This window comes from Thamnophis sirtalis, unplaced genomic scaffold, assembly GCF_051295495.1.
Source record: "Thamnophis sirtalis isolate CommonGarterSnake01/CBP01778 unplaced genomic scaffold, rThaSir2_p1.2 scaffold_7, whole genome shotgun sequence".
Lineage (NCBI taxonomy): Eukaryota > Metazoa > Chordata > Lepidosauria > Squamata > Natricidae > Thamnophis > Thamnophis sirtalis.
The window spans coordinates 42,880,270-42,906,962 of record NW_028261387.1 but is presented as its reverse complement, the minus strand read 5'-3'; the positions used below and the strand labels follow the sequence as shown (position 1 = coordinate 42,906,962).

Sequence of the window (26,693 nt, the reverse complement as noted above, 5' to 3'; positions counted from 1 at the left end):
CATATATGATCACAATCGTGATCACAGTTTGCTAATATTTCCTGCAAAAACGTTTAGAGGAATAGGTCCACTTAACTACACTGTTCACTTAACAATTTGTATACTGACAGTGATTTACTTAATGATCACAAAAATGTAAAATTGGGTACAGTCACGGGGTGCCTTCACCTACAATATGACAATTCATGACCATAAATCAATCCCAATTGCACTTGTAAGTCAAGGATTATCTGAATGTCTACACCAGGCTGTAGCAAGCTAATGGAGATTATATTGAAGCCTTATTAACTAGTCTAAGCAAACAATTCTGATACCTACTCATTCAGAAAACTGCAGATAATCACTCAAAATTTAGAGCAGTTAACTATATCCTATTTAGAAGGCACATGGCTATTCAAAAATGCACCACATCAGAAAGATACTAGGGTAATATGAATGTTATGTGACTGAAAAGTACTAAAACCAGCACTTGTAAAAACGCTGAAAAAAAATAACTCCATAAAGGTTTGTTCATTAGATTTCATGCGAACCAATGATTCGTAGGACAGAAATTTACTTCAGGTTTACAAAAAAGAGCATTATAGAATGGGTCTAATTTGGTATCCCAAATACTGTCTAATTTGGGAACAGTATCACATTGATTTTTCATCACCCTTGCATGATTATCATCAAATATAAGTACAGCAAAAAATGTTGAGAGCAGGCACACATATAGGAGAACAAACAAGTATCTTTTACTTTTTTCCAAATTGTACCCCTAAGTATCCCCTACATTGTAAAAGCTTCTCAGTCAAACATGGTATCAGTTTTAAAGGTTGCCATTAGCGTTGGTTTAGGATTTCTCAGACACAGGTTGGGAAACAGTACACAGCAGGATAATCAGCGGTGGAAAGGTAAATAGTGTTACAAAACCTATTTCAAACTAACAATGAACTTAGCTTAAAGGCTTTTAAACAAGATTGCCTTATTTCAGAATGGCCAGTGAATGTATCAAAATATTCTGGGTTATACAAATCTCTCCAATAGTATATACATGTTTATGTTTAGATTATGTTTATGGCACATAATCTAGAGTCTGGGTTAGTCTACCCCTAGCATTGAGGTAGAGAGACCAATACAAGTTTATTCTAACAACATAAAAGGTATTCTTAGTGCCTTAGCTTTTTATATTTGCCAATATATCCTTGCTTTCATATTTTGGCACTCTGAATTTAGGATGCAATACAGATCTAAGATCTGCTACTAAGATTACTTTTCCAATTCATTCTATTGCAGAATTATTTTGCACGCCCCACACACAGTATTTGTAGCTTTTCCACTTATCACACTCAACCAGACCATAGGCAATAGCACCAAGGACTACAGGTCTTTTCAAGCCCAGGAGGATAATGCCCAGCAGCTGGAGCTTCAACAAGATTCTAAACCAGTGCAAAAAGGAAAGCATCTGAAGGAATGTCCATATAAGAAGAGAAAGAAACTAACACTGTCCTGCCTGGAATAGCAGACAGGACAAGCAGGAGTCAAGGACTTAAATGCTGTATTAAACTTTGAAGGAAGGTATTCTATGGACCAGAAAACTAGTAAAATTTGAATTCCTGTGTTCTTGAGCAGAAATAATCTGATGCTTGACACCATGCACTGTAGATGAGCCAGAACATAGCCACCACTCTATTGCAACGGTTCACAGGACTTTGATTTCAGTTTTTCAGCTCCTCTCATCTAGTAAACCAACTTTAAGTAAGATACCAATTCACTGCAAGAAGCAGTAGTCATTGGAACTGAAAAACAATACTAACATACTACTTACAGTAAAGTTGTTCTTTTCGCACATCAGGCCCAACCAAACAATCATCAAGGCCTTGAAATCAAGAACAGAATGACTATTCTCTTTCTATCCATTTATTTCTGTGAATACAAATGGAAAATTCAGGAGGGATATACCTCCTCTTGAGAAGTCCTCCCCAAATTTAGATAATAGGGAGCCTCTGTTCTTCGGGAAAGATTCAATAATGTTTTAAAAGGCACACAGAGCAATGGCATACAAGCTGGACAACAGGGTCCTATTTCTTTTCCCTGGGCCTCAGTGCAATAAGAGCTTGCAGTCATCAAGCCATGTGGAGATTGAAGTCCAGAGTTATTGCTAAGGTCCTGGGATCAAAGCAGCCAAAGCTGAGGAGCAATGCCAAAAGAGGAATACAGCCAAGGCAGTAAGACTTGCCTAGTAGTACCCCATCTGCACACAGAGCAGGAAAAATTATCTCCAGGAGGAATTATTTCCCACCCCCAGCAAAAAGGGACTACTTACATTCAAGTAGGAAAGGATTAGGAATGGCAGAATACCAACGGTAAATAAACAGAATTAATAAATGACAACACAAACGTAGGGAGAGCAAAGGAACAAAAATCCCCACCTAGATCACATTGTGTACGTAGAATTAAGTGGATAAATGTGTCCCATCTGTCAGGGTTCTGCTTTGGTCCAGCTCTGAAGGGAGCCCAGCCCAGGGCAGACATAGGCACTTTGGAGGCCTTGGGCTGGATTCAGCACCGACAGCCCAGGCAGCCTGTCTCCTTTGGGGAAAGATGAAAGCGAGGCAACAAGGGAAACAGGGCAGTTGGGAAGGTGGTTTGGAACTGCAAGATAACAGTCTGTAGGCACTTGATCTGGTTAAGAAGCCCAGATATGGGGCTAATTGAATCCACCCCTAGTTGGCTTTGACTTTTCCATTAGCAATGGCGCCATTCTCGTGGAAGCCGTTTTGCTGAGGTTGTGCCATTAACTTGGGTAGACGCTTGCCTTTGGTATATGACTGGTACCAGAAGTTGGAGAAGAGAATGAAGAAGATAACTCCATAAATCCAGATGAGGTGGATGAAGATTGGGAACTGATATTTGCAGTCAGGCATGAAGTAGTACTGGGAGATGTGGATGGAGACAATCACAAACTGCAGCTAGAAAGAGAAACAAGGCACTGATGAAATAAATAAAGATGACAGTTGGAGCTTCTACTCACAGGTACCGTGTTTCCCCGAAAGTAAGACAGGGTCTTATTTTCTTTTGCCCCACGAAATATGGCCTTGGGCTTATTATAGGGGGAGGGCTTATTATTTTCTGGGGCAGGCAAGAAGTGAGGCATGCCTTTTATCTTTCCAGCTCCGTCGTGCTCCTCGCCATTGTGTCCAGGGAAGCCACTGGTTAAAAAAACCTTCTCGTGAGTTCAATCAAACTTCTTGAACTCACGAGAAGGGTTTTTTTTAAACCAGGGGCTTCCCTGGACACAATGGCGAGGACCATGACGGAACGCCACCCACCCACCTCACCCCAATGGTAAAGGCAGCCTGCCTGGTTCCCTTCCCCACCGTCCATTTAGTGAGAGGTGGCAGGGGGTGGAGGAGAAGCGAGGCGGGCCTCTTACCTGTCCAGCCCCGCTGTGTTCCTCGCTATTGTGGCCAGGGAAGCCGCTGGTAAAAAAGGAACCCTTCTTGCGAGTTCTATCAAATTTCTTGACCTTGTGAGAAGGTTTTTTTTTAATCAGGGGCTTCCCTGGACACAATGGCAAGGACCACAACGGAGCCGGAAAGGTAAGAGGCACACCTCGTGGCCCAACACCTCCCACCCCGCCCCAATGGTAAAGGGAGCCTGCCTGCTTCCCTTTCCCGACGTCCCTTTAGCGAGGGGTAGCAGGGGGGGGGAGAAGCGAGATGCGTGTCCTACTGCTACCAGAGGCTGACAGCTCCGCTGCGTTCCTTGTCATTTCGTCCAGGAAAGCCCCTTGTAAAAAAACCCTCACCAGTTGAACTCATAGCGGGAAATGCGACGGAGCCAGAAAGGTAAGAGGCGCGCCTCAGGGCCCAACATCTCCACCCCCAACGGTTACAGCTGCTTGCCTGCTTCCCTTCCCCACTGTTCCTTTAAAAAGCAACGGGTAGCAGCAAGGAACGCAGTGAAGCTGTGCCAGGGCATCATGAGGCTGGGAGGCGCGCGATTGGGGAGTGGAACAGCCGCCCAGCAAACCCCCTCTCCAGCTGGGCACAACGCCGCTTACCGACCTAGCGGTATCCCAAAGGCGCCAAGCAACGCGAGCACCTTTGTTTCCCCCCGGTTCCCATAGCTTGGTGCCTTCGGGATACCGCTAGGTTGGTGAGCGGTGCTCTGCCTGGCCGGAGGGGGGGTTGTCAAGGGGGCTTATTTGGGGGGGGGCTTATATTTTTGCCCACCTGAAAAATATGGCATGGCCTTACTTTCAAGACATGTCATATTTTCGGGAAACACGGTAATGATGGATAATCCTTGGAAGAAAAGGGAAAACTCAAAATAGGCAACAAATATAAAATTAATGTATTTTTCGGAGTATAAGACGTACCGGAGTAGAAGGCGCATCAAGATTTTGAAGACGCAATTTTTTAAAAAAAAGTTTTTGCACTCTGCAGACCTCTCAAAAACGTTTTTTTTGGCCAAAAAAAGGGCATGAATAGCCTTTAAGAGGCTTATAGAGTGCTCCTGGGGCTGGGGGCAAAACTGAGCAAAAATCAGCCCATTTTTCGCTCATTTCTGCCTTCCCCAGCTCCCAGGAGCACTCTGAAAGCTTCCTAAAGCTATGCACGGCCATTTTGGTGAAGGGGGCAGGGGTTCGGGAGGCAAAAAATGCTGCATTCAGTGTATAAGACCCACCCACATTTTCAGCCTCTTTTTTGAAGGAAAAAGATGCATCTTATACTCTGAAAAATATGGTAGGTTACCAAGTTTCTGTAATTAGCTATTCAAAAGAAACAGAATCAGATGAAGTGACCAAAAATAGTTTGTACAACTGAATAAAAAATGCTGGCATAATTTGCCTATCTTTTTCCCTTTGTTACTTACCAGTTGAATGGCAGTGATGTGCTTCTTCCACCAGAGGTACTTTTGGAAAGCAGGTCCTGCAGCTGAGAGTGCATAATAGAAGTACATCACAACATGTACCATACAGTTCACCATAGCATGGAAGGAGCCCATTCCTCCTGTACAGTAACAGAGAAAAGGAGAAAGGTGAGGATAAATGAAATAATTAGACCTTAGTGTCTATATCAGAGGTGTCAAATTCAATTTCATTGAGGGCCACATGAGGATTGAGTTTGACCTCGAAGTGTGTGTGTGTGGCCGTGGCCATTGGGTGTGTGGTCATGGTGGGTGTTGACACAGGACCACACCTCTGCAGACATGGTATTATAAACTTATAAAAATAGGGAAATGTACATTTCTGTGATTTTTTTTAAATACTTACTTGATCTACTTGATCACCTTTTGAGAGAGACCAGATAGCAGTTATAGCAGTTAGACTTATATACCGCTTCATAGGGCTTTCAGCCCTCTCTAAGCGGTTTACAGAGTCAGCATATTGCCCCCAACAATCCGGGTCCTCATTTTACCCACCTCGGAAGGATGGAAGGCTGAGTCAACCCTGAGCCGGTGAGATTTGAACAGCCGAACTGCAGTCAGCTGAAGTAGCCTGCAGTGCTGCATTTAACCACTGCGCCACCTCGGCTCTCCGATCAAGAAAGTGATTCCCTAGGATGACTAGAACTATAAATTATTAACATACACTATAGTAGCAGAATTCTGCAAGCCTGAGAAGTAAAATATTTTACTTTTCTTCCCTTTTATAACCTTCTGAGTCAAGGATGGCCTCCTGGAGCACTCCGGAGGCCCTGTTTTGGACCTGGAAGGCCTCTTGGAGCATCCCAGAAGCCCCATTTTGGGTCTGGAAGGCCTCCTGGAGAACTCCAAAGGCCAAAAGCGGTTGTGGGGGGGGGGGTTGCCCGTTCCCATCCCACACCCTATTTTTGCTAACAAAGGCACCGCGAGCCAGTCCCTTGCATTTTCCAGACCGGCCCCATGGGCCAGATGCAGGCCATGGGCCTTGAGTTTGACACCCCTGGTTTATATAAATATTAGAAAAACAAAGAAAATTCATTTGGGGCACATGGGATCAAAATGGTATGAGATAAAAAATGCCAGTAATTTGTATTCAGTACATACAGTCAAAATATTTTGCCTGTTATTAGTGTTACATGTAAGTGTAACCTAGCTTAGGACATTCAAGTGTTTTATTTCTGAAAAGATAAAACTAAATATCCACCAAAATACATTCTCAACACTTGAAACAGAGCCAATGGAGCATGCAGATTCTGAAAATTAAAACAATTGGTTAAATATATTGGACTGACTCATGGGGACCTTGTTTATAGATATGCCATTGAGACAGCTAGAATAAACAGAATGAATATATAAATAAATAAAACCAGTTTCCCGTGGTGTTTGCTTATTTGTGGAACTCGCTGTCCTGAGATTACTGGGTTTTTTTCTTTTTGGGGTAAATCTTAGAGATAGCATTCAAACTACTTTAATGAGAAAAATTCACTTGGTCATTTTTAATTCTTCTTTTAACTGTTAAATGTATTTTGTAATATCGTTAAGTATAAAGTTCTATTTGTTTTAGATCTTTAGACCATTTTAAAATATTTTTAATATTCTGGATTTGATATTGCATTGTAGATTACTTTGGAAGAATATTTATTGTTTATTTATTTATGAGAATCTTATCATGCCCTTTCTTTGTGAGCTCAAAGTTAAGGTATTAGGATATTCAATTTTTGCTGGAACCACACTGTGAAACAAATTGGGCTAAGAGATAGTGACTGGCCAAAAGTCACCAAGTGAACTTTCATGGTTAAAGACAGGTTTAACCCTAGGACTCTAGTCTAGAATGTTAAACATACACTAACTTTATTTTAGTCTAGAAAAGCAACATAAAATATCTTAAATAGGAATGCTAAAATATTTGATGATATAATATTCTGTTTGACTTTTCTATAACCATTTACCATATGCCTAACTATTATACTGATATTTGTAGAAAAATTCTAGCATTCTGATATATGTGTGACTTTTTATAAAAAAAAATATTCATTATACACACACATGCATGCATGCATACACACAAATACACACACTGATCTTTCACCTGGAAACATTTGTTTGTTTGTTTGTTTGTTTGTTTGTTTATTTGACTTATATACCGCTTCATAGGGCTTTTAACCCTCTCTAAGCGGTTTACAAATTTTTTTTTAGCAAATTGAGTCAGCAACTTGCCCCCACAGTCTGGGTCCTCATTTCACCCACCTCGGAAGGATGGAAGGCTGACTCGACCTTGAGCCGGTGAGATTTGAACCACTGAACTGCAGATCACAATCAGCTGAAGTGGCCTGCAGTACTGCACCCTAACCACTGCCCCACCTCGGCTCTTTTAACATGATAATTAAACACTGGAAATAGCAATAGCAGTAGCACTTAGACTTATATACAGCCTCATAGTGGTTTACAGCCCTCTCTAAGCAATTTACAGAGTCAGCATATGGCCCCAACAATCTGGGTCCCCATTTTACCAACCTCAGAAGGATGGAAGGCTGAGTCAACCTCTTCAAATACCTGCAATAGCTAAGACTTTAATGATGACAGGAAAATAAAAGAAGAAAGATTTTATTTTAAAATCTACATATATCGAAACAGAAAGGTTTGAAAACATCCAGGACTTCTACTATCCAAACATGACTATAATAAAGGAAGCAGATGAGGGCAGATAGTTGAAAGTCTAAGACTGTCTTGTTGTTCCTATAATATCTTGGATAGATAAACTATATATTCAAGTACATATGCCTATAATGAGAACACACATATACTGCATGTATTCATGAGATACCATATTATAAAAAGGCATATATGAAAATAATTATGGATACAAATTTTTCAAATCTTGGAATCAAGTTCTGGAGTAAATCCCCCATTAAAATCTCACCTGGACCAAATTTCACACCCCACCACCAGCTCCAGGGTAGCACTGAATGGTGGAAAACATGCAGAAAGGTCACTTGTTCATTCTTTTTTCTTAGGATAAAGATCACCTGGAAACAACAATGCAATGTAGGTTTCAGGTTTTGGCTAGTAGCATATTTACACCTGATCCATTTATACCAAATCTAAATTAGAGAAAAAAGACCACAATGCAGTCTCCAAAATATGGCCATCAAGTTAGACAATCTTTTAAATATAACTGTATTTATCAGAAAGTATATAGCCTGGCCCACCCAGAACATCCTGCTGCATAAATGCAGCAAAGTATGCAAAGATTGACCACTATAATTTTATAAGAATATAAATGCTGGAAGAATAAGTAAACTTGAGTGGCCACCATCTAAAGATACTGGGTGAAAATCACCTATGCTTTAACTACAAAAATAGGATCAATCATCAGAAGTTCAGAGTCACTTACTGTATCCATCAGTTCAATGATTTTAGAGAAAATGAAGATCCATGCCACACGCACCATCTAGAAACAAGGCAAAAGTTAAACATCCTAGCCATCAAAAAATTAAAATCCCATTTTTCCCTCTACTTTTCTCTCCCTTTATAGTCTCCCTTCTCAACATTCTTTTTAGAACACTTTCACCAAAGGCTGTAAAGAAAACACAACTTATAAGAGAAACATAAGAGTACAGGGAGAATGAAGGGAGGACAAGACAGGAAAATGAAAAACAAGCTTACCCGAAGAGCCGTAGGATCCTGGGATGTATCAACAGGGTCACATCTCCATGTATAACCAGTTAGCCAGCCTGACATTAAAAACTACAAACAAAAAAACTATTAGAAATTATCATTCCCAGACCTCTTCTTCATTAAAAGTACATTCCAAAAACGTCACGGTTCATAACAGCTTTCTTTTCTAGGTCTCATATGCTGAGCAGGGTCAGACCAAACTTTACAAAATTTTCAAATAAATATCAATGCACTTAATAACTAATATCCACGTCTTTTTATATTTTTAGTGAAGCAATGTTTTTATATATTATAAATATTATATATTATATATATTATATATTATACTGCTACAATGCAAGTATTACACTTATTATTATTTTGCATCAACACCAAAGTAGGTTTTTAAGATATAATTGTCATGTACTATACTTATCTCATTGAATGACACTGATATAATTTTGAAAAAAAATGAAATATCAGTAATAACATTGTATTTGTCCATATCAAGACAAATCCCGTATGTTATTCTACTTGGGAAAAATGTGCATTCACAGTGAAACATAAAAGGATTCAGAGAAGTCGTTCAATATAACAGGTGGTAAAAATACATGACCTTGTATAATAGTAGCCTAATAGTAAAAATTCTGCTGTCTAATTTATAAAATGTGGCTGTAAGATTGCCTATTAATAATCATTTACTTTTACAATGTCATTTGTATCATTCCTAGTACAAAAAATTCAAAATTCATGGAAATAAGCCCTCTGTATCGCATCAAATTTTAATGCCTACTATCTCAAATATAAAACAAACTCTCATTTTGAGAAAACATTTTTAATAAGTTTGAAGAACCTGAAATGTTCTCTTGAACTGAATCTTTACTTATTTGTATGTCTTACGGTAACTTTGAATTTGAACTTTTATGTCTTAGACCTTGAAACTGATGTTGGAGAGTCAGTGTAAGCTACAGATAAAATTTAATACAGGGAGAAGCTTACCTCATAAACAATGTAAACTGATAGTGCCATCAAAAAAGAATTATAAAGTATCATGAACTTCTTAAGGTTCAGAGGTTTCCTGTTGGCCATGAGCCGTGGCCCCAGTGATAATACAAAATAGGCATAACCCAGTAAGATAGCTGTCAGAGGCCAAGGAGAATCCATAAGTGGATATGAAGCAATCCGGGGGTCTGTGGAAAATATATATATATATATATATGTAAGGATCCTGCAACACATTAAATCTTTTGTTATCAGTATCCAATGTACCTGGAGTAGATAGTTTTTAGGGATATTTAAGTGGTATTTAAAGAGTTGTGAATCCTTTTGAAATTTGAATATTTCTGCATAAATATAACCTAAAACATGATTGCTTATCCACACAAGTACTAAAACTAGATAAGAGAAAACCAAATTAAACAAATGTCAAAAACATTATACTTGTTCATTGATTTTTTGAACTTCCCTGAGGCTGGTGATTGGAGCTATTTTCTACAAGGAGGGAGTCAGAGAGACTACAGTAGGGGCCCTTTAACTCCATTTCATTTGAACTTCCCTGAGGCTGGTGATTGGAGCTGCTGGCTACAAGGGGGAGTCAGAGAGACAAAGAGGACTAGGTAGTAACCCACGTGCCTAACGGTGTGTAAATCATATCTATAAACCAAAATAGCAATAATACATTCTGGATTAGTGTGCTTGAGATTGTGATTTTATTTTATTTCAAAATGACCGACTTAGTTCAATGTAATAGCTGTTTTGCACCTGTCTTTTGCAGTACTCTTTTCAAATTGGGATACTGTCCCCTTTGTAAACAAATTACTAGTCTACATAGACAGATTACCTATCTAGAATCTCTAATCTGTGCTCTCCAAGCAGAAATTAGGTGCCCAATTCGGCCATTCCACATTATGGAGATGCCATTCTATCAGCCTCCTCTACCGCAAAGATCCTACAGGAGAAGAGAAGTCTGGACAACCGTGGGATCTGGCAGAGTGAGAGCTGTGAACCATAAACACAAAGCTTTTGCTGTGACCCAGTATAACAGATATAGCGCCCTTGCTGACCTTAATGGGGACACTAAAGAGACAGGTCAAGGTAGTTGTGATAATGATGACTCAAATAAGCAGGGGATCATGATGCAAAATGAAGAACTTTCTTTGGAAAGGTGAAATGGGGACCCAGGTATCACACATCAGTCGCACAAGAAGAGGTATGTAAAAAGAGAAGTCACCTTCTGGTTGGTGATTCAATCATAAGAGATGTAAATTTAGGAAAGGCTATGGAGGTTTTAAAAGAGGTCAGGTGTCTGCCAGGTGCTACTGCCAGCAGAGACAAGAGGCATATTCTTAAGATAGTCAAGAATGCAAGTAAGGACTGTGACGTTGATGCTATTATACATCTTGGCACAAATGATCTGTCTCAAAAAGATGTACTTTCTGTGAAGAATGATTTCTAGAGCTTGAGGTATGTTAGTAGTGTAGGTTACAGGCTTATCTTTTCAGAGGTTTTACCAGTATATAAAGAACAAAAAGGGAAGAGCCAGCGTGTAGCAGAGTTTAATGTGTAGCTAAAGGAGTGGTGTAAAAGGGAAGGCTTTGGTTTTATTAGTCATGATTCCTGCAGTTGGTCCAATGAAAAACTGTACAAAAGAGATGGTTTGCACCGATCCAAGAAAGGGAGTGAATTACTTGGCATTAAATTCACAGATTTTCTGGATAAACATTTAAACTGAACAGCGGGACAGAGAATTAATTAATACAGAACATTTCTGTCCCCAGCAATCTGAAACTCATAGGATTATCAGTGCATGTAACATATATGTTTGTGCAGGTAAGATTATCACTCCTGCTGTCAAGCAAAACCAAGCATTTAATCGTGCCATACCATGTGCATGAATCATACAAGTGGCAAGAAAATAGGGGCAGTCAGGCATAACACAGGTTATGTAGACAGTAAACACTGGGTCAATCAAAATGGACTCAAATGTCTATACACCAATGCACAGAGTATGAGGAATAAACAGGGTGAATTAGAAATTCAAGTAAATGAGGGCAGATACGATATTGTTGCCATTACAGAAACTTGGTGGGATGAAACCCATAAATGGAACATATAGCTAGAAGGATTCAAATTATTTAAAAGAAATAGACCAAATAAAAGAGGGGGTGGAGTTGCACTATATATAAGAAATAATTACCTCTCTACAGAAATGAGAACTATCTTGAATGCATTTGGATCAATATTAAAGGTTGGGGGGGAAATGACATTGCTATAGGTCTATAGTACAGGCCACCCAACCAAGCAGAGGAAGTAAATGAACTTTTTGCTAGTCAGTTAACTAAGGTATGTAGGAAGCACACCACAATAGTAGTGGGGGATTTTAACTACCCTGACATTAACTGGGAAACAAACTCTGCACCAGAAAATCCAATAGGTTCCTAACGAACCTAGCAGACAATTTTGTTTCCCCAAAAGTAGAGAAGGGAACAAGGGGATCAGCCATCTTGGACTTAATTCTCACTAACAGAGAGGAAATGATAGAAGGTGTTGAAGCCACAGGAACCCTGGGGGCAAGTGACCAGGCAATATTGGAATTCAACATGATGCAAACACAAGTAGTAGAACAAAGTCAAACTAGAATCTTGGATTTTAAGAGAGCTAATTTCAATACACTTAGAGAGAGCTTGGGAAGAATTCCATGGATGAGAATCCTCAAGGAGAAAGCAATTCAAGAAGCTTGGGAAATTTTGAAAAATGAGATTACAAAAGCTCAGTCTAGCACAATACCAATGAAGAAGAAAAATAACAGCTCCCAAAAGAAATCAGCATGGCTGCATAAAGAACTCTCTGACAAATTGAAAGACAAAAAAGTTAAGTATAAAAAGTGGAAAGAGGGGGACAAAACTAAAGCAGAATATCAGCAAACAGCCTGAGCCTGTAAAGATGAAGTAAGGAAAGCTAAGGCTCACAATGAAGAAAGGCTTGCCACAAAAGTAAAAAATAACAAAAAAAAAGCTTATTCTAACATGTTAAAAGCAAGAAAAAGGTTAAGGAAACAATTGGTCCATTGCTGGGAAAAAGTGGCAAGAAGGTGACAAGCAACAGGGAGACTCATTAACTCATTTTTTGCATATGTCTTTACACAAAGGGATAAAACAGACCAACCTATCAAAAACAGCACCACAAAAATCAGATTAGGAACACAAATTGAAATAGGGAAGAAAATGGTAAATGAGCACCTGTCTACCCTACACAACTTCAAATCACCAGGCCCGGACGGATTACACCCCAGGGTTCTGAAGGAACTGACAGATGAGATTTCAGAACCAATGAACTATATCTTTCAAAGATCCTGGAGCACTGGGGAACTGCCAAAGGACTGGAAAAGCGCTGATGTGGTTCCCATCTTCAAAAAAGGGGAAAAAAATAGATCCAGGAAACTATAGACCTATCAGCCTGACCTCAATACCAGGAAAGATTCTGGAAAAGATAATCAAGAAACAAATTAGCGAACACCTAGAAGTAAACAAAGTAATAGCCATAAGCCAACATGGGTTTGTTAAAAACAGATCATGCCAGACTATTCTTATTGCATTCTTTGAAAAACTAGTGGACCAGAGGAATGGCGTGGATATAGTTTACTTGGACTTTAGTAAGGCATTTGATAAGGTACACCATAACCTACTACTAGATAAAGTAGAATGTGGACAGCATCACCACCAGTTGGATTCGTAACTGGCTGACCTACCGCACTCAACGTGTAATCCTCAATGGAACTGCATCTACATGGAGGGAAGTATTCAGTGGAATACCCCAAGGCTCTGTTTTAGGCCCAGTACTCTTCAACATCTTCATCAATGATTTGGATGAGGGAATAAATGGGGAACTCATCAAATTTGCAGATGACACCAAGCTGGCAGGAATAGCCAACACTCCAGAAGACAGGCTAAAGATACAGGAGGATCTTGACAAACTTTAACATTGGGCACTATCCAGTGACGTGCGGTGAAGCTTCTGGCTGGTGAGGCAAAAAGAAAGAAAGCGGCTCCCCCCCCCCCCACACAGCAGGCTGGAGTGAGAGCCGCGGTCTCCCAGCCAGCATCCCCAGGAGGAAACGGCGAAGAGGGGTGGGGGTGTTCCAAGAAGCCCCCTCCCCTTTTAGCACTCCGCAAGGCCTGCCGGAGCTCTGGGAGAAAGCGGCGGGAGCGGAATGCTGTCCTCTATTGCCGGAAAGTCCGGCGAGGGAAGCGGGGCTCGTGGAGACTCGCTCGCAGCCGGCTTCTCTGGAGCGGAGGGGGGGGCGATAGAAGCGGAGCGGATCCTCTTGCCGCTGCGATCCACTCCACTTCTATCACCCCTCCCTCCGCTCCAGCCAGCTTCTCTGGAGCGGAGGAGGGGGCGATAGAAGCGGAGCGGATCCTCTTGCCGCTGCGATCCACTCCGCTTCTATCGCCCCTCCCTCCGCTCCAGCCGGCTTCTCTGGAGCGGAGGAGGGGGCGATAGAAGCGGAGCAGATCCTCTTGCCGCTGCGATCTGCTCCGCTTCTATCGCCCCCCCCCTCCGCTCCAGAGAAGCCGGCTGCGAGCAAGTCTCCACGAGCCCCGCTTCCCTCGCCGGACTTTCCGGCAATAGAGGACAGCATTCCGCTCCCGCCGCTTTCTCCCAGAGCTCCGGCAGGCCTTGCAGAGTGCCAAAAAGGGGAGGGGGCTTCTTGGAACACCCCACCCCCACCCCTCTTCGCCATTTCCTCCTGGAGCTGCTAGCTGGGAGACAGAACCAGGGCTGCAAACATCCTCCCCACCCCTCTTCGCCTTTCGCCTCCGCGGTTCCTTCTCGCCCCCACCTCCTCCATCCCCAAGTCTGTGTCCGCCAGGCGTCTCGCATTTATGCCCGCCATAAACGCGAGATACCTGGCGGACACAGCAGGGGGGACGGAGAAGGCGGAGGGGGGCGAGGTGGCAGCCAGCGAAGAAAGGGGAGAGGAGGAGGAGGAAAGGAAGAGGGGAGCAGGATGGGGGGGAGAGGGCTGCCCCTCTCTTCTCAAACAAACAAGGCTCCTCTCCCTGCGTCTGCTCCTTCCCTCTCTTCTCAAGCAAATTCTCTCTCAAATTGAGAGTTTCTTTGAGTGAAGAAACACACACACACACACACACACATAGACAATAAAAACAAATGACAATTATTTAAATTACAAATAAATTGAATTCCTCCCCCCTGCCCCTTCCCTCTGACCAACATACCTTCCAGCTACGCCAAAATTCCAGATTCGGTCTAGCTAGGCTCCAGGGCCAGGCAGGCTAGGATAGTGGCTCCTAGAGCCACCACGTGCCCTCTGCAGAAAGAGGCCCGAGAACTATGGGCCTCATTTGCATACTAATTTTTTTGCTTTTAACCCTTGGTTAACCCTTAAAAGGCAAAAAAATCCTTATTCAAAGGAGGCCCCGAGTTCTCTGGCCTCCTCCTATACTTAAACACTATGTACACTTCAAATCACTGTGAGTTGAAGTCTGGTAGCAACTAGCTTGGCCTTAATTATTTTAGAAAAAATCTTTAAAATTCCTTCCTTTTCCTGAGGAGACTGGTGAGGCCTCGCCTCCCCTGCCTCTAGTGAGTGCACGTCCCTGGCACTATCTAATAAAATGAAATTCAATGGTGAAGAGAGTAAGGTTCTACATTTAGGCAAGAAAAACAAAATGCACAGGTACAATATAGGTGGTACCTTCCTCAATAGTAGTAACTGTGAGAGGGATCTTGGAGCCCTAGTGGACAACCATTTAAATATGAGCCAGCAGTGTGCAGCAGCTGCCAAAAAAGCCAACACAGTTCTAGGCTACATAAACAGGGATAAAATCAAGATCACGTGAAGTGTTAATACCACTTTATAATGCCTTGGTAAGGCCACACCTGGAACACTGCATTCAGTTTTGGTCGCCACAATATAGAAAAGATGTTGAAACTCTAGAAAGAGTGCAGAGAAGAGCAACAAAGATGATTAGGGGACTGGAGACTAAAATATATGAAGAACGGTTGCAGGAACTGGGTATGTCTAGTTTAATGAAAAGAAGGACTAGGGGAGACATGATAGCAGTGTTCCAATATCTCAGGGGTTGCCATAAAGAAGAGGGAGTCAAACTATTCTCCAAGGCACCTGAGGGTAGAACAAGAAGCAATGGGTGGAAACTAATCAAGGAAAGAAGCAACTTAGAACTCAGGAGAAATTTCCTGACAGTTAGGACAATTAATCAGTGGAACAGCTTGCCTCCAGAAGTTGTGAATGTCCCAACATGGGAAGTCTTTAAGAAGATATTGGATAGCCATTTGTCTGGAACGGTATAGGGTTTCCTGCGTAGGTAGGGGGTTAGACTAGAAGACCTGCAAGGTCCCTTCCAACTCTGCTATTCTATTGTATTTTATTTATTGAGGAAAATGATCCAAAACTACATATTTATATGTGGCAAAAGTATGTGAACTTTTTAAGGATTCATTTCAGGGGGAAATTAGAATCAGGCATTTCAGTCAATGGGATAATAATCGGGTGTAAAGATAGGAATTCTTGCCTATTGAAAGAACAGAATTCTGGATATTCACTATCAAAGTCTGATCTTCACAACACAGGAATGTGGAAATGTGATATGGATCAAACAAAGGGGGTATCTGAGAACCTCCAAAAAATAGTTGTTGATGCTCACCAGGCTAAAAGAGATTACCAAACTTTCCAAAGAGTTTGGACTCCACCAGTCCTTTGTCAGACAATATGGACACTGTCATTGTACTAATGGAAGTAGTTCATTACCACTGTTACCCTCCACAGGAATGTTCAACTAACCCAGTTCACACTAAAAGCAAAGTGTCTTAATATGCCAATAGATCTCAAAAAGCCAAGAGTATTGTCTAACAAACTAAATGTCATCATTCGTAAGACCAGAAAACTCCGGACAGCCACTACAGTAGACAGTTCCAAAGAGATTGCTTTGATGCAACTAATAGTAGACTACAATTTCTTGCTATGCAGTTTTTGCCAAGGAAAGGCCAAACTTATATTCTCATCTGGACAACTACCCAAAGATCTTGTGCCAGTGCTGGTTCAAGGGTGTAGGACTAATCGTGCCAGCTCCGGCCATTACAAAGATTTGCTTTTTTAGAACGATTCAGAAGGAGGGACAGTGTTGGTTCCCTCTACAATTTGGTACCCGGGACAAGTACCTATCAGCCTTAGCCTAAAGATGACCCTGTCTTGTGCTGTGCTACTTAGCTGTCACCTCCTTTTTTGTCTGCTAATTGTTCAGGTTGGATTGTTCCATTATTTTGTTCATGGATATTTCAAGAAGAGACGTTGCCCACAGAATGGGCCAGGACCGATCTAGTATGAGTTTTTTTTTTAAAAAAAAAACCAACACAATTTTCCTATGACATTTCATGGCTTCATTTTTCTACACATAATACATATACTTTGGCCAGAAAGTTGTTTTAATTTCCACAGAGAAATAGTGTGCAAGGAGATAACCGTTACTCTCCAAAAAGAATGTTGCTGCTCATCTATAGTTTGCGAAAGACCATATGGATAATCCAAAAGGCTACTGGAAGAATGTTCTATGGTGAAATGAGACTAAAAAAGAACTTATGGGCTTGAATAAAAAGTATTAAGTTTTGCAAAAGACAAGTGCTTCTTTCTACCCTAAGAACCTTATCCCATGTATGAAATATGGTGCTGATAATACCACAGTTTGGGCTTACTTTGCTGACTATGGTTTGCCATCATTGATGGAATTTTGAATTCTGAATTGTACTGGCAAATTCTACAGGAAAATGTCAGGGCATATGCATGTATGTATATGTAGAGGAAGCGATCAGGCAGCAAGACAGCAACCCAAAAACCCAATCAAACAACCCAAAAATGGTTAGAACAGAAGAAAGTTAATGTTTTGGAATGGTTGAGCCAAAGTCTTGAAATTAAGCCTGTAGAAATATTGTGAAAGGCCTAAAGTGAGTAGTTCATGCAAGGGAGCCCACTTAGATACTTAAGTTGGAGCTGTTCGATAAAGAGGAATGGGCTAAATTCATCCAAGACAATATACAGAACTAATCAACAATTATTGGAAACATTTACTGGTAGTTATTGCTGCTCAAGGGGAATACTCCAATTATTGAAATACGGAAAGCAAAACCTTTGGATCATCTTCCTCAGTAAATTCAATTATCAGCCTAAACCTGTTTCCTTTTGGGGGAGGAAGAGGAATAAAAACAAAACAAAAAATAGTTTTAGTCATTCGGCTAAGATCTGCTCACCTGCTCCCTTCATGAAGTCTCGATACCTGTTCACCAACACATCCATGGTAACAGTATTAGTCGCTGTTCTGCATAAGAAGTGAAAGTGTTAGTCAGTGCACTAGAACTGGACAACCTGCAAATCATACTTTTATTTGGATGCAATTAATGAATAGTTCTGTTTATTACCCAATTCTCAACAAACCATAATTATTTTTGGGATAAAATAAATGATTTAATTCTTGTTTTTGCTGAACACACCTAGAATATTTTTCTATGAATGATTTTGATAGTGCCAGTAGCAAGTACTGACAAATAAAAAAAAGTACCAGTGAAACAAAGCTATTCAGATACATTCAGTCTGGAGCTGGCATGTCCAACCCTGTGGGCCACATGCAGTCCTGAACAGCTAGTAATGTGGCCGAAGACAATTTATTTTCACCCAGGAAAGTGAAAAGGTTGGACACACCTGGTCTACAGGAAGCAGCTCCAAAGTCTCATTTAACCTTCAGGATAAACAATTGGTGCCCGCATGTGTTATACAAGTCACATGACCTTCTCAAGAAGGAACAGTAGGCTTAGAGTGGGTTTTATCTATACTACAATTGATACATTTGAAACTGCAACCCAAATTATTATTTGTGGATTAGGGGTTACATCTCTCAGACCAAACTGACTGCATTCAGAAAATATTTTCTAGCTGAGTAATAAAAGACACCCAAAAACAATTTAGACAACTTGGCTCCTTCAATGAAAAAAAAAATGAAGTACTGAATGTTTCCAACTAAACACCATTTTTTAAAGAGGCGTGCAAACCCATGTAGGAAATCAGTTTATTCATAATATGGAGGTAGAGGTCAAATAATACCCTAACCTGGTTCAAATGAACAGAAAATAATACATGCTATATAAATGGAACTATATGTTACCTTAGACGTTGAAGCAGCAAGTGCAAAATAAAAAATGCTACTTTTACTTTCTGAAATTTATTTTGTTGATCAACCAAACAGGTTATAAATCAGAACAACAAAGGCTTTCAGGACAGCATGTTAATAACTACTCTAACATGACTAAAATATATATTTAAGTAGCCAACCTTAGAAATACGACATGCAGAATAAGAAAAATCACAAGTCATTTTCTAAAATATTATTTTTGGTATAGTGACTCAACTTAGAAAGATGCCAAGAAAGACTAACATATCCAAGCAGAATACAGATAATTCAAAATAAGCTGTTACTGATGGAAAAGGGACTGACAGTATCAGTATACATCATGCAACAAGACCAAACAAGCCAATTTAGAACAGCCTCACTTTAAGAGGATCCAGTCTTTTTTTTTTAAAGAATTTCTAAGGGAATGAACAGTGAAAGATGAAGACAAGCTTAGGACTAAGAAAAAAAATTGGAGGGCATACCAGGTGTCTGGTGGTGTTAAGTTGCCAATTGTTCTTGGCTTCTCTGGGTTTCAGAAATTTGTCAGGCAAAACCAGAACAATCCTGAAAGTACAACAGAGACAGAAGATTAAGATAAACAGTTCACATCAATTATATGTAGTTCTTTCCTATCTATCATTATACTGTACATAGGAATATACTCTGACAGTGAAGCTAAGATAGAAGTACAAATAATACTGCTTCAAAATATCTAAAGCAGGCATGCCCAATCTTTTGGCTTGCCTGGGCCACATTGAATGAAGAATTGTCTTAGCCACATATAAAATATATAAAATAGATAATATATATAAATGCACATAATAATGTTGTGGATTACAATGTACAGCATTACTAGCTGTCCAGGACCACATGTGGCCCATAGGCTGTGGGTTGGACATGCCTGCTCTAAAGTATAATATCTACATGAAAGGAAGACTTAACTTTTCCCCCTGAAACAATTCACCTCATCATAGATTTGGTGTGAATATGGGAAACGAAACTAGGTTTTTTTCTGTCCAAACATTCATGATTCATCCATGTAGTTTTCTTGGAAGGTTATGAAATTCCGTTAAATTAAGATACATTTTTTAAATCTCCCATCCTATTCATTCCCACGTGGTCCCTATACCCGGCTACAATGCAATGCAAACTCTCCCCACTATTCAAATCATGGCAATTGCTGTTGAAATGATGTGGAGGAATATGGAGATTTCTTAAAGAGAAACCAAGTTTCCTATCTTTCTGTCTAATCATCTGTACTCCACTGAAGCAATAGGGCAAAACGTAAGCAACTGAGCTGGGCAATAGGAAATGGCTATTCGTTGACTCACTGGTGTATACCGCAAGAGTTTACCGTTTATGAATAATAGTTGAGCATAGCACACGAGAGACCCATATTGCACAAATACTGCAGGCATATTAGTTCCTCAAGAGGTTAAGGAAGCAGAACTTATATGCTTTTGTATTTAATAGGAAAATGATTACCATATATCAGTAATAAATATTCCCAACATTCATTTTCCCACTGGATATTCTATACTATAATGTACATTTCCCTGCTTATAGAAGATTACATGAGCATCTCTGTTCAAAGGGTAAGATTTAATCAGGTCTAAATAATTCTTTTTTTACATAGTACAGAGGGGGGGGGGAGCAATGAAGTGTCCAATACACTTTCCTGCACAATCAGTAGAATACAGAGATGGAGCAGTCATTGTCTCCACATGGGCTCAACCTGCTCAGCCTGTTTGGGAGCTGGAGGGAATTCTGCTCAGCATTCTGCCACATAAGCAGCCCAGCCCCACAGTCTAGTGTATGGTGCAATTGTGCCATACAAACACCCAGATCAAGAATACATCACAGTTCTTTAAATAAACTAGAAAATGCAACTGAAATCTGTGATATTCTCAAAATCCTATTCCTATACACTATGGGGCCATATATTATCCGGATATCATTCTGCCCTGGCACCAGTGCATACCAAAGCATTGAACAGGTCAGACTGGAACAGTGTGGTAGGAATTTTCACTAGCAACATTCTACAGATTGCTAAAATGGCTTTAAAATTGAAAGGCCTCCCCCATCCCTCACTGGTTTGACAAGAAAAATGTTTTAGTTGACATCTGCTCACTAAAATTAAACTGCCATCAACTTTAGGTAGAAGAAATAATGTAACAGAGTTTTAGTGCTATAAGAATTCAAACCATGAGGGTAAAAAGAATCAGGAAATCATCCCTCCTCCCATCACATGCAATAAAGCAGATCTGAATATCTACATAGGAACACATTCACTATGCATTTTCCAATTGGAATCACAGAAATGTTAATTGGAAATACATATTGAAATAAAGCTCAGTTGTGCATCTATTATTGTAATCTAATACCCAAATTCCAGTTCCACCCACCTGTACAAACAGTATTCTGGCAAAATTGTAACATGACACATCAAACCCCTAGCTTGGCCGCACCTCCAACTCACTGACATTCTGAAATCAACAGCACAAAACCCCACACCCACATGAGTTGCTTGCATAGAATTGTTGTGCCTGGTACTACCACGCACATAGATGCAGAGAAGGATCTCTCAATAGCATATTGATGCATAGAGATGGAGGAGGGGATTCTATGCTTGCCCTGCCAAGTGAGGCTGTGCAGAACATCCAGATCAGTAGGGAAAATACCCTTGAAATGGAGGACAACACTGAAAACAGAAGTTCCAACACCAATTTTATATTCAGAGCATTATACTCACCACAAACCATACATACTAATTTCCAATAGTTCAACTGTATTAGATAGCTACTTCTTTTAGAATAAGTCATAGTTTTTTAAAATAAATATTTTCCCTAGTTCAGTGAAGTACCATACAGTAGGCTACACTAAAACAGAGCTGCCTTAACAGTACAAATAGATTGCAAAGGGGCCGTTATGGTTCTAACAATCATATAAAATTATAGAATCTAAAGCTTGTAATAGATGAACAAACTGATCAAGTCAAAAGACTTAGTATAGAGCTGCCCTTTAAAAGACTGTTATGTCCAAAGGGAGAAGTAAATGGACTCTATTTCAATCATATTCTCCTCTGGAATCTACACTATTAACAGTTCTTAGTAAGTCATAGCTCCCCACATTGAGATGCCAGGTTAAATCCTTTCAAATCTCCCGCAGGCCACATTTTGATCATGTTGGTGACATCTAGTGAGATAGGCCCAGAAAGGGGATCTAAAATATATTTTTGTGAAGGAGACAAAAACATTTCCAATTCAGTAAAATGTAATAATATTTCAATAAAAATAAGAGATAAGCTATTATTTGCAATTATAATCAGGTCAAACTATCAAATATGAGCAAGAACCACTAGTGTTGGCTTACTATCAGAAACCAAACTACTCTTATTTATTTCTATTTGTTTATTTGTATCCCACCTTTATAGATTTGAAAATACGTCAAAGCAGCAAATATATCCAACACACCTTCCTCCTATTTTCTTCAGAGCAGCAACCCTGTAAGGTGAGTTTGGCTGAGAGTGAGTGACTGGCCCAAGGTCATGCAGCTTGTTGTCATGGCTAAGGCAACACTTCAACTCATGGTTTCTTCCTTTCTAGCCTGGTGCCTTAACCACTAGCCCAAACTGGCTTTTATTTTAACTTTACTAAACTTTAGTATAGCAGCAACTATTGCTACACCCTGCCACCCCTTCTCCAGGTAGAAATCACAGAGATTGTATCAATAATAAAAATCACATGTGTTTCCTCAGTGATAATCCAGAATTGAGCAGGCAGTGATCCTACCTGCCTTAAGGCAAACATTTCATTGTAATTGAACTGCTACTGGTCCTGCAATTAAAATGTTTCAGTCCTCAAAACACTGAGGTCTCTTTTTAAGTTAATGTTTTGGACAGGAGAAAGAATACGTAAAAGCCATTCACTAACTTCATCCCATGTATTCACCTCCTGTAAAACTAAATCCTAGGCAATATCTAAATCCACCTAAATCCTAGGCAATATCTTGTGGAATTAATAGAAGGCTGCAATATTTAGAAAGCCATCTAAAACATTGTATATAAACATAATGCATATTGGCAGTTTTCTACTAATGACAGGTCCAGGACAATTAAAAGTAGTTCCTTGTTTCAAAGAGGACAGCCAAAATGGGATAGTCGTATGAGTCTTTCATGGGTAGGTTGAAAAAAATGCATCTGCTCCAGGTAACCAGCAAAGCATAAGCCATAGTTAGACTGAGAGATGGATTTAGTACCTAAACAATTGATAAAATCTCTAATATAGACAGAATATTTTTCTGCTTTTATTTACCAGCATGCCAAGGATTCTGACAACAAACTATTTGACCACATAATCTCCTAGACAAGCATTCGTGGCTTTCCTTAATCATTTACAGTTCGAGTACATGCTAGGATGTATACATTCATATGGTAGATGGTTTCAACTATTAAGGAAATATCCTCTATGAGATACCCTCACAGATTTATTTTACAGAATTCAATAATGGCTCCAAAATCAGCACTTGGACAATCACCCAAACCAGGTGAGAGTTCCCCAGTGAATACTACACAATTACAAACATCACTTAAATATTAGATGCATACATTAATCTGCTGTTTACATAAAACAGAATTTAACTTTTTGTCAAAAGACTGTAACATATCTATCAGCTGAATTTTTATTTTTCTGAATTTTCAGAAAGTCACGAACAGATGCAAGTTACATTTTAAATCTACTGTTCTCCATAGGTCCCCCATACTGCCATGTTTTTCTTTTATTTTTCATACAGTATAAACAAATGAGGAAAAAATATACCAATTTTTCCCTGCCCATAGATTTCCATGGCTTTTATTACTACTACTTCAATAGGCTCCTACATGCTACAGCATTGTAAATTAATAAAGGGATTGGAAGAAGCACATTTCCCCAACTTCATCTGTTTCAGAATGGTGAAGGAGGAAATGGTGATAGGGCATATTAGAATGAAATAGTTGGAACTGTATTCAAAACTATTTAACAGCAATATGTGTTTATATCAATATTAGACCAACTGGTGAACAGTGTCTTCTTTTATAGAATGGTGAAATTTATAATGCAAGATGCATAACTTGAGTTTAGTGGAAAAGAAATTAATGGAAATAGTGGAAGACTTTAAATCATAATTTAAATTATTTAAAATACAAACTTGATTTTCATTTCCCTGAAATACTGTTGCCATAGAATACAACTTCTTTGATGTAATTGAGGTGTCAGCTAAGCACAGTAATGTGCCCTCCAGCACAACTACATTCCACATACTCAGCTCTTGTCAGGAATCAGCCATACAAGGTGGGCAAAACAAGTTTATAGGCCACCTCAATCAGAAGTAATTTTTTGTATCAGGAAGAAAACTGACTGAATATCTTCTCGCACAATCCATTCACCCATGATCGGATATCTTCATGAAACTTTAATAACTCTAAATGCAGGATGAAAGCAGCCCAGCAAAGAAAAAAGTTGCTATTGTGCTTAGTTGGGACTTTGGGTGAATGTAAAATAGTTCTAACAAATCAATAGCAATGACATACTCAATTTTAAATATTGCATTTATTGTGAGGTCAGATTTAAATATCTTCTCTCTAACTGAGCATACAACTGTCTTGATATACAACTGAAATAAAGTAGAACAATCTATGACACCTCTGTCTATTGAATCTAAAAATATAAGATTTGATTATATATTTAATTCACATACATTTTTATCAGGTCTCACTATTCCTAATGTACATAAAAAGGAATTAACTTTGGAACAGAAGGTTCCTCTAACTTTGTATGACGGAGAGAATAGAAATTTAAGCAGACCAAAACAGAGGAAAAAATTAAACATTCTACAAATATTTTGCTTAGAAGCTTTTAAAAACTCACAAAGAAACATGTGTATTTGATTTTGATATAGGAAATGTTGTTATATCTAAATGTAAGCTTCATAAATATGTTTAATACAGAAAGTTAAAAAAAGTTAAAAATGCAAAAATTTCCAATAAATTTTTCGTGAGCCTGAGATTCCCCCCCCCCCAAATTCCAACAGCAGTATCAGCCTACTAAGAAGGGAGTAGCCCTTTTGCTCTGTTCCAATGAAAATAGTGTTGCAATAAAAATTAATTATTATGCATGTAACAAGTACATCCATTATGGGATAACTTTTCTGTACCTTGATCAGATATGATGAAGAGTCTCTACTCCATAAAGGTTGTGACATAAAATATTGTTAATCTTTATAGTATCTCAGAAAATTTTCAGCACTGTAATTTGAAGGAATCAACGGGTAATGACTTGCCAAGCAATTTAACACAGCTGGTAGCATGCATATAGATATGAGAGATTACTGACCGTTGCAAATTCTTGCCAAATGCATGTCTCAGTAGTTGTTGGTTTTTTGTTCTAATGAAATTCTGTTTTTGTTATGTTTGATGCTCAGAACATATTACATAGATGTGCAGCCATAATAAATCATTTCCTTACTTCCTTATCCCTATCCTTGAGAACAACGATTAGATTGAGGTTTTGTCTTATCATCATATATTTGAAAAGAAAACAAAGATGGAAGGGGAGCAGATGATTAACTTACTTCTGTCCCTTTCTAACTGCATGGTGAGCTATAAACTATTGCTTACACATTCTGATATTGCTACTCCAACCCATCTACTTTTACTTAAGAATTTGTGCAACCACAGAAGATTGTGCACAATAACTTACAGCAGGCACAATACAAGTTTGACCATTTCTCCTGAAGAAACGGTTGTTCCTTTTTAGAATTAATCCTATTTTGGGAAATGATTTTTCTAAGGATAGCAAACAAGGATGAAGAAGAAGGGGGGGGGGAGGGAAAGAAGAAAAGGATGTACAAGAAATGGTTAAATTCAACTTCAGCATTCACATAAAGGAGGGAACCTAAAGGAAGTCTATGATGCCCCAGCACCAAACCCAAATCCCTATGCTTTCAACAGCTACATATCAACGTTAGATTGTTTTATTTATTATCAGACTGCAAGATTACAAAAAGCCTCCCCTATTGAATGTCACACTGACGTCAGAAGACCTTGAGTTTGTGTACGCTGAGGGGGAAGAGGGGGAATCTCGCTTAGCAACTGTGCCTCCTTCCCTTCTTCTACGGTTCGACAGTTTTGCCTCAGATTAATCCGTCAGAAAGACCGGGGCGAATAGTGGCCTTTTCCCAACTCGCTTCAGTTTCTCCGGCCCCGTTTCTCTTAACGAACATACTTTCGGCCTCTTCTGAAGCAGCATCCCGTCGTCATCGTCTTCCCCGCCGCCGCCTCTCGCTCCCATTTTTTTCAACTCATTGCGGTAAGCGAACCCGTGCCAGACGACTTCCGAGAAAGGAAACAGCCTCTTTGCCCAGCTCCCGTTGCTTTCACGCAGAAATGCTCCCGCCTCTTAAAAAGGCTCGGGGAGCTCTGCTCCTGTCAAGTCGGCCTGCGTCACGCGCGCTGCAGGCAGGCGGGAGAGGAAATCACTTCCCCGCCGGCTGAGCGAAAAGGGGGAAGAAGGGGGAAAAAAAAAAGCTCCCGGGTACGCGGAGGGGGAGAATGCGGCGAGATCGGTCCCAAGCCCGCATCGGATAGGGTGTGGCAGGTGGGGAATGCAAGAACGGGGAGGGAGGCAGCCGCCTGAAGTCAGACGGGATACGCGGCTGTCTCTTGCAGGCCCCGAAAAGCCGCCTAAAAAGTGTCGAGAAATCTCCCCCCCCCCCTTCCCTGCACGACCGCACTCACCCGCCAGTGGCTCGGACAAACGGGAGGAAAGCGGCGCGTCCCTGAGAGCGGCTCGAGCACGACTTCCTTCTCGGTGGACCCGCTTCGGAGTCACCCCAGAGTTAAAGGGGGCCGCCCCGAGCGTTCCTCTGCCGGCGATTGGCAGAGCCACG

At 40.2% G+C, this 26,693-nt stretch overlaps 1 protein-coding gene across 2 annotated transcripts; it reads right to left on the bottom strand.

Annotated features, from left to right (window-relative positions):
- Positions 1 to 712: 712 nt before the first annotated feature.
- ELOVL1 (ELOVL fatty acid elongase 1) lies at positions 713 to 26,693 on the bottom strand. 2 transcript variants are annotated; one of them, XM_014053450.2, is made up of 9 exons: positions 26,542 to 26,693; positions 19,250 to 19,331; positions 17,854 to 17,921; positions 9,568 to 9,758; positions 8,578 to 8,658; positions 8,306 to 8,362; positions 7,832 to 7,937; positions 4,861 to 4,997; positions 713 to 2,951 (listed from the first exon to the last, which is right to left on the bottom strand). In XM_014053450.2, the coding sequence occupies exons 3-9, from the start codon at positions 17,897 to 17,899 to the stop codon at positions 2,706 to 2,708; spliced, it is 864 nt and encodes a 287-aa protein (XP_013908925.1). In that variant the 5' UTR covers positions 17,900 to 17,921; positions 19,250 to 19,331; positions 26,542 to 26,693; the 3' UTR covers positions 713 to 2,705. The 2 variants fall into 2 exon arrangements, with proteins under 2 accessions (XP_013908925.1, XP_087575960.1); XM_087719834.1 differs by lacking the exon at positions 26,542 to 26,693 and adding an exon at positions 26,030 to 26,183.

Coding starts and splice junctions, on each gene's coding strand:
- ELOVL1 (XM_014053450.2), bottom strand. CDS start 17,899: ATGGATGTGTTGGTGAACAGGTATCGAGACTTCATGAAGGGAGCAG. Junction 8,659..9,567: donor CAGTTTACATTGTTTATGAG/GTAAGCTTCTCC, acceptor TTTTGTTTGTAG/TTTTTAATGTCAGGCTGGCT. Junction 7,938..8,305: donor TCATTGAACTGATGGATACA/GTAAGTGACTCT, acceptor TGTTGTTTCCAG/GTGATCTTTATCCTAAGAAA.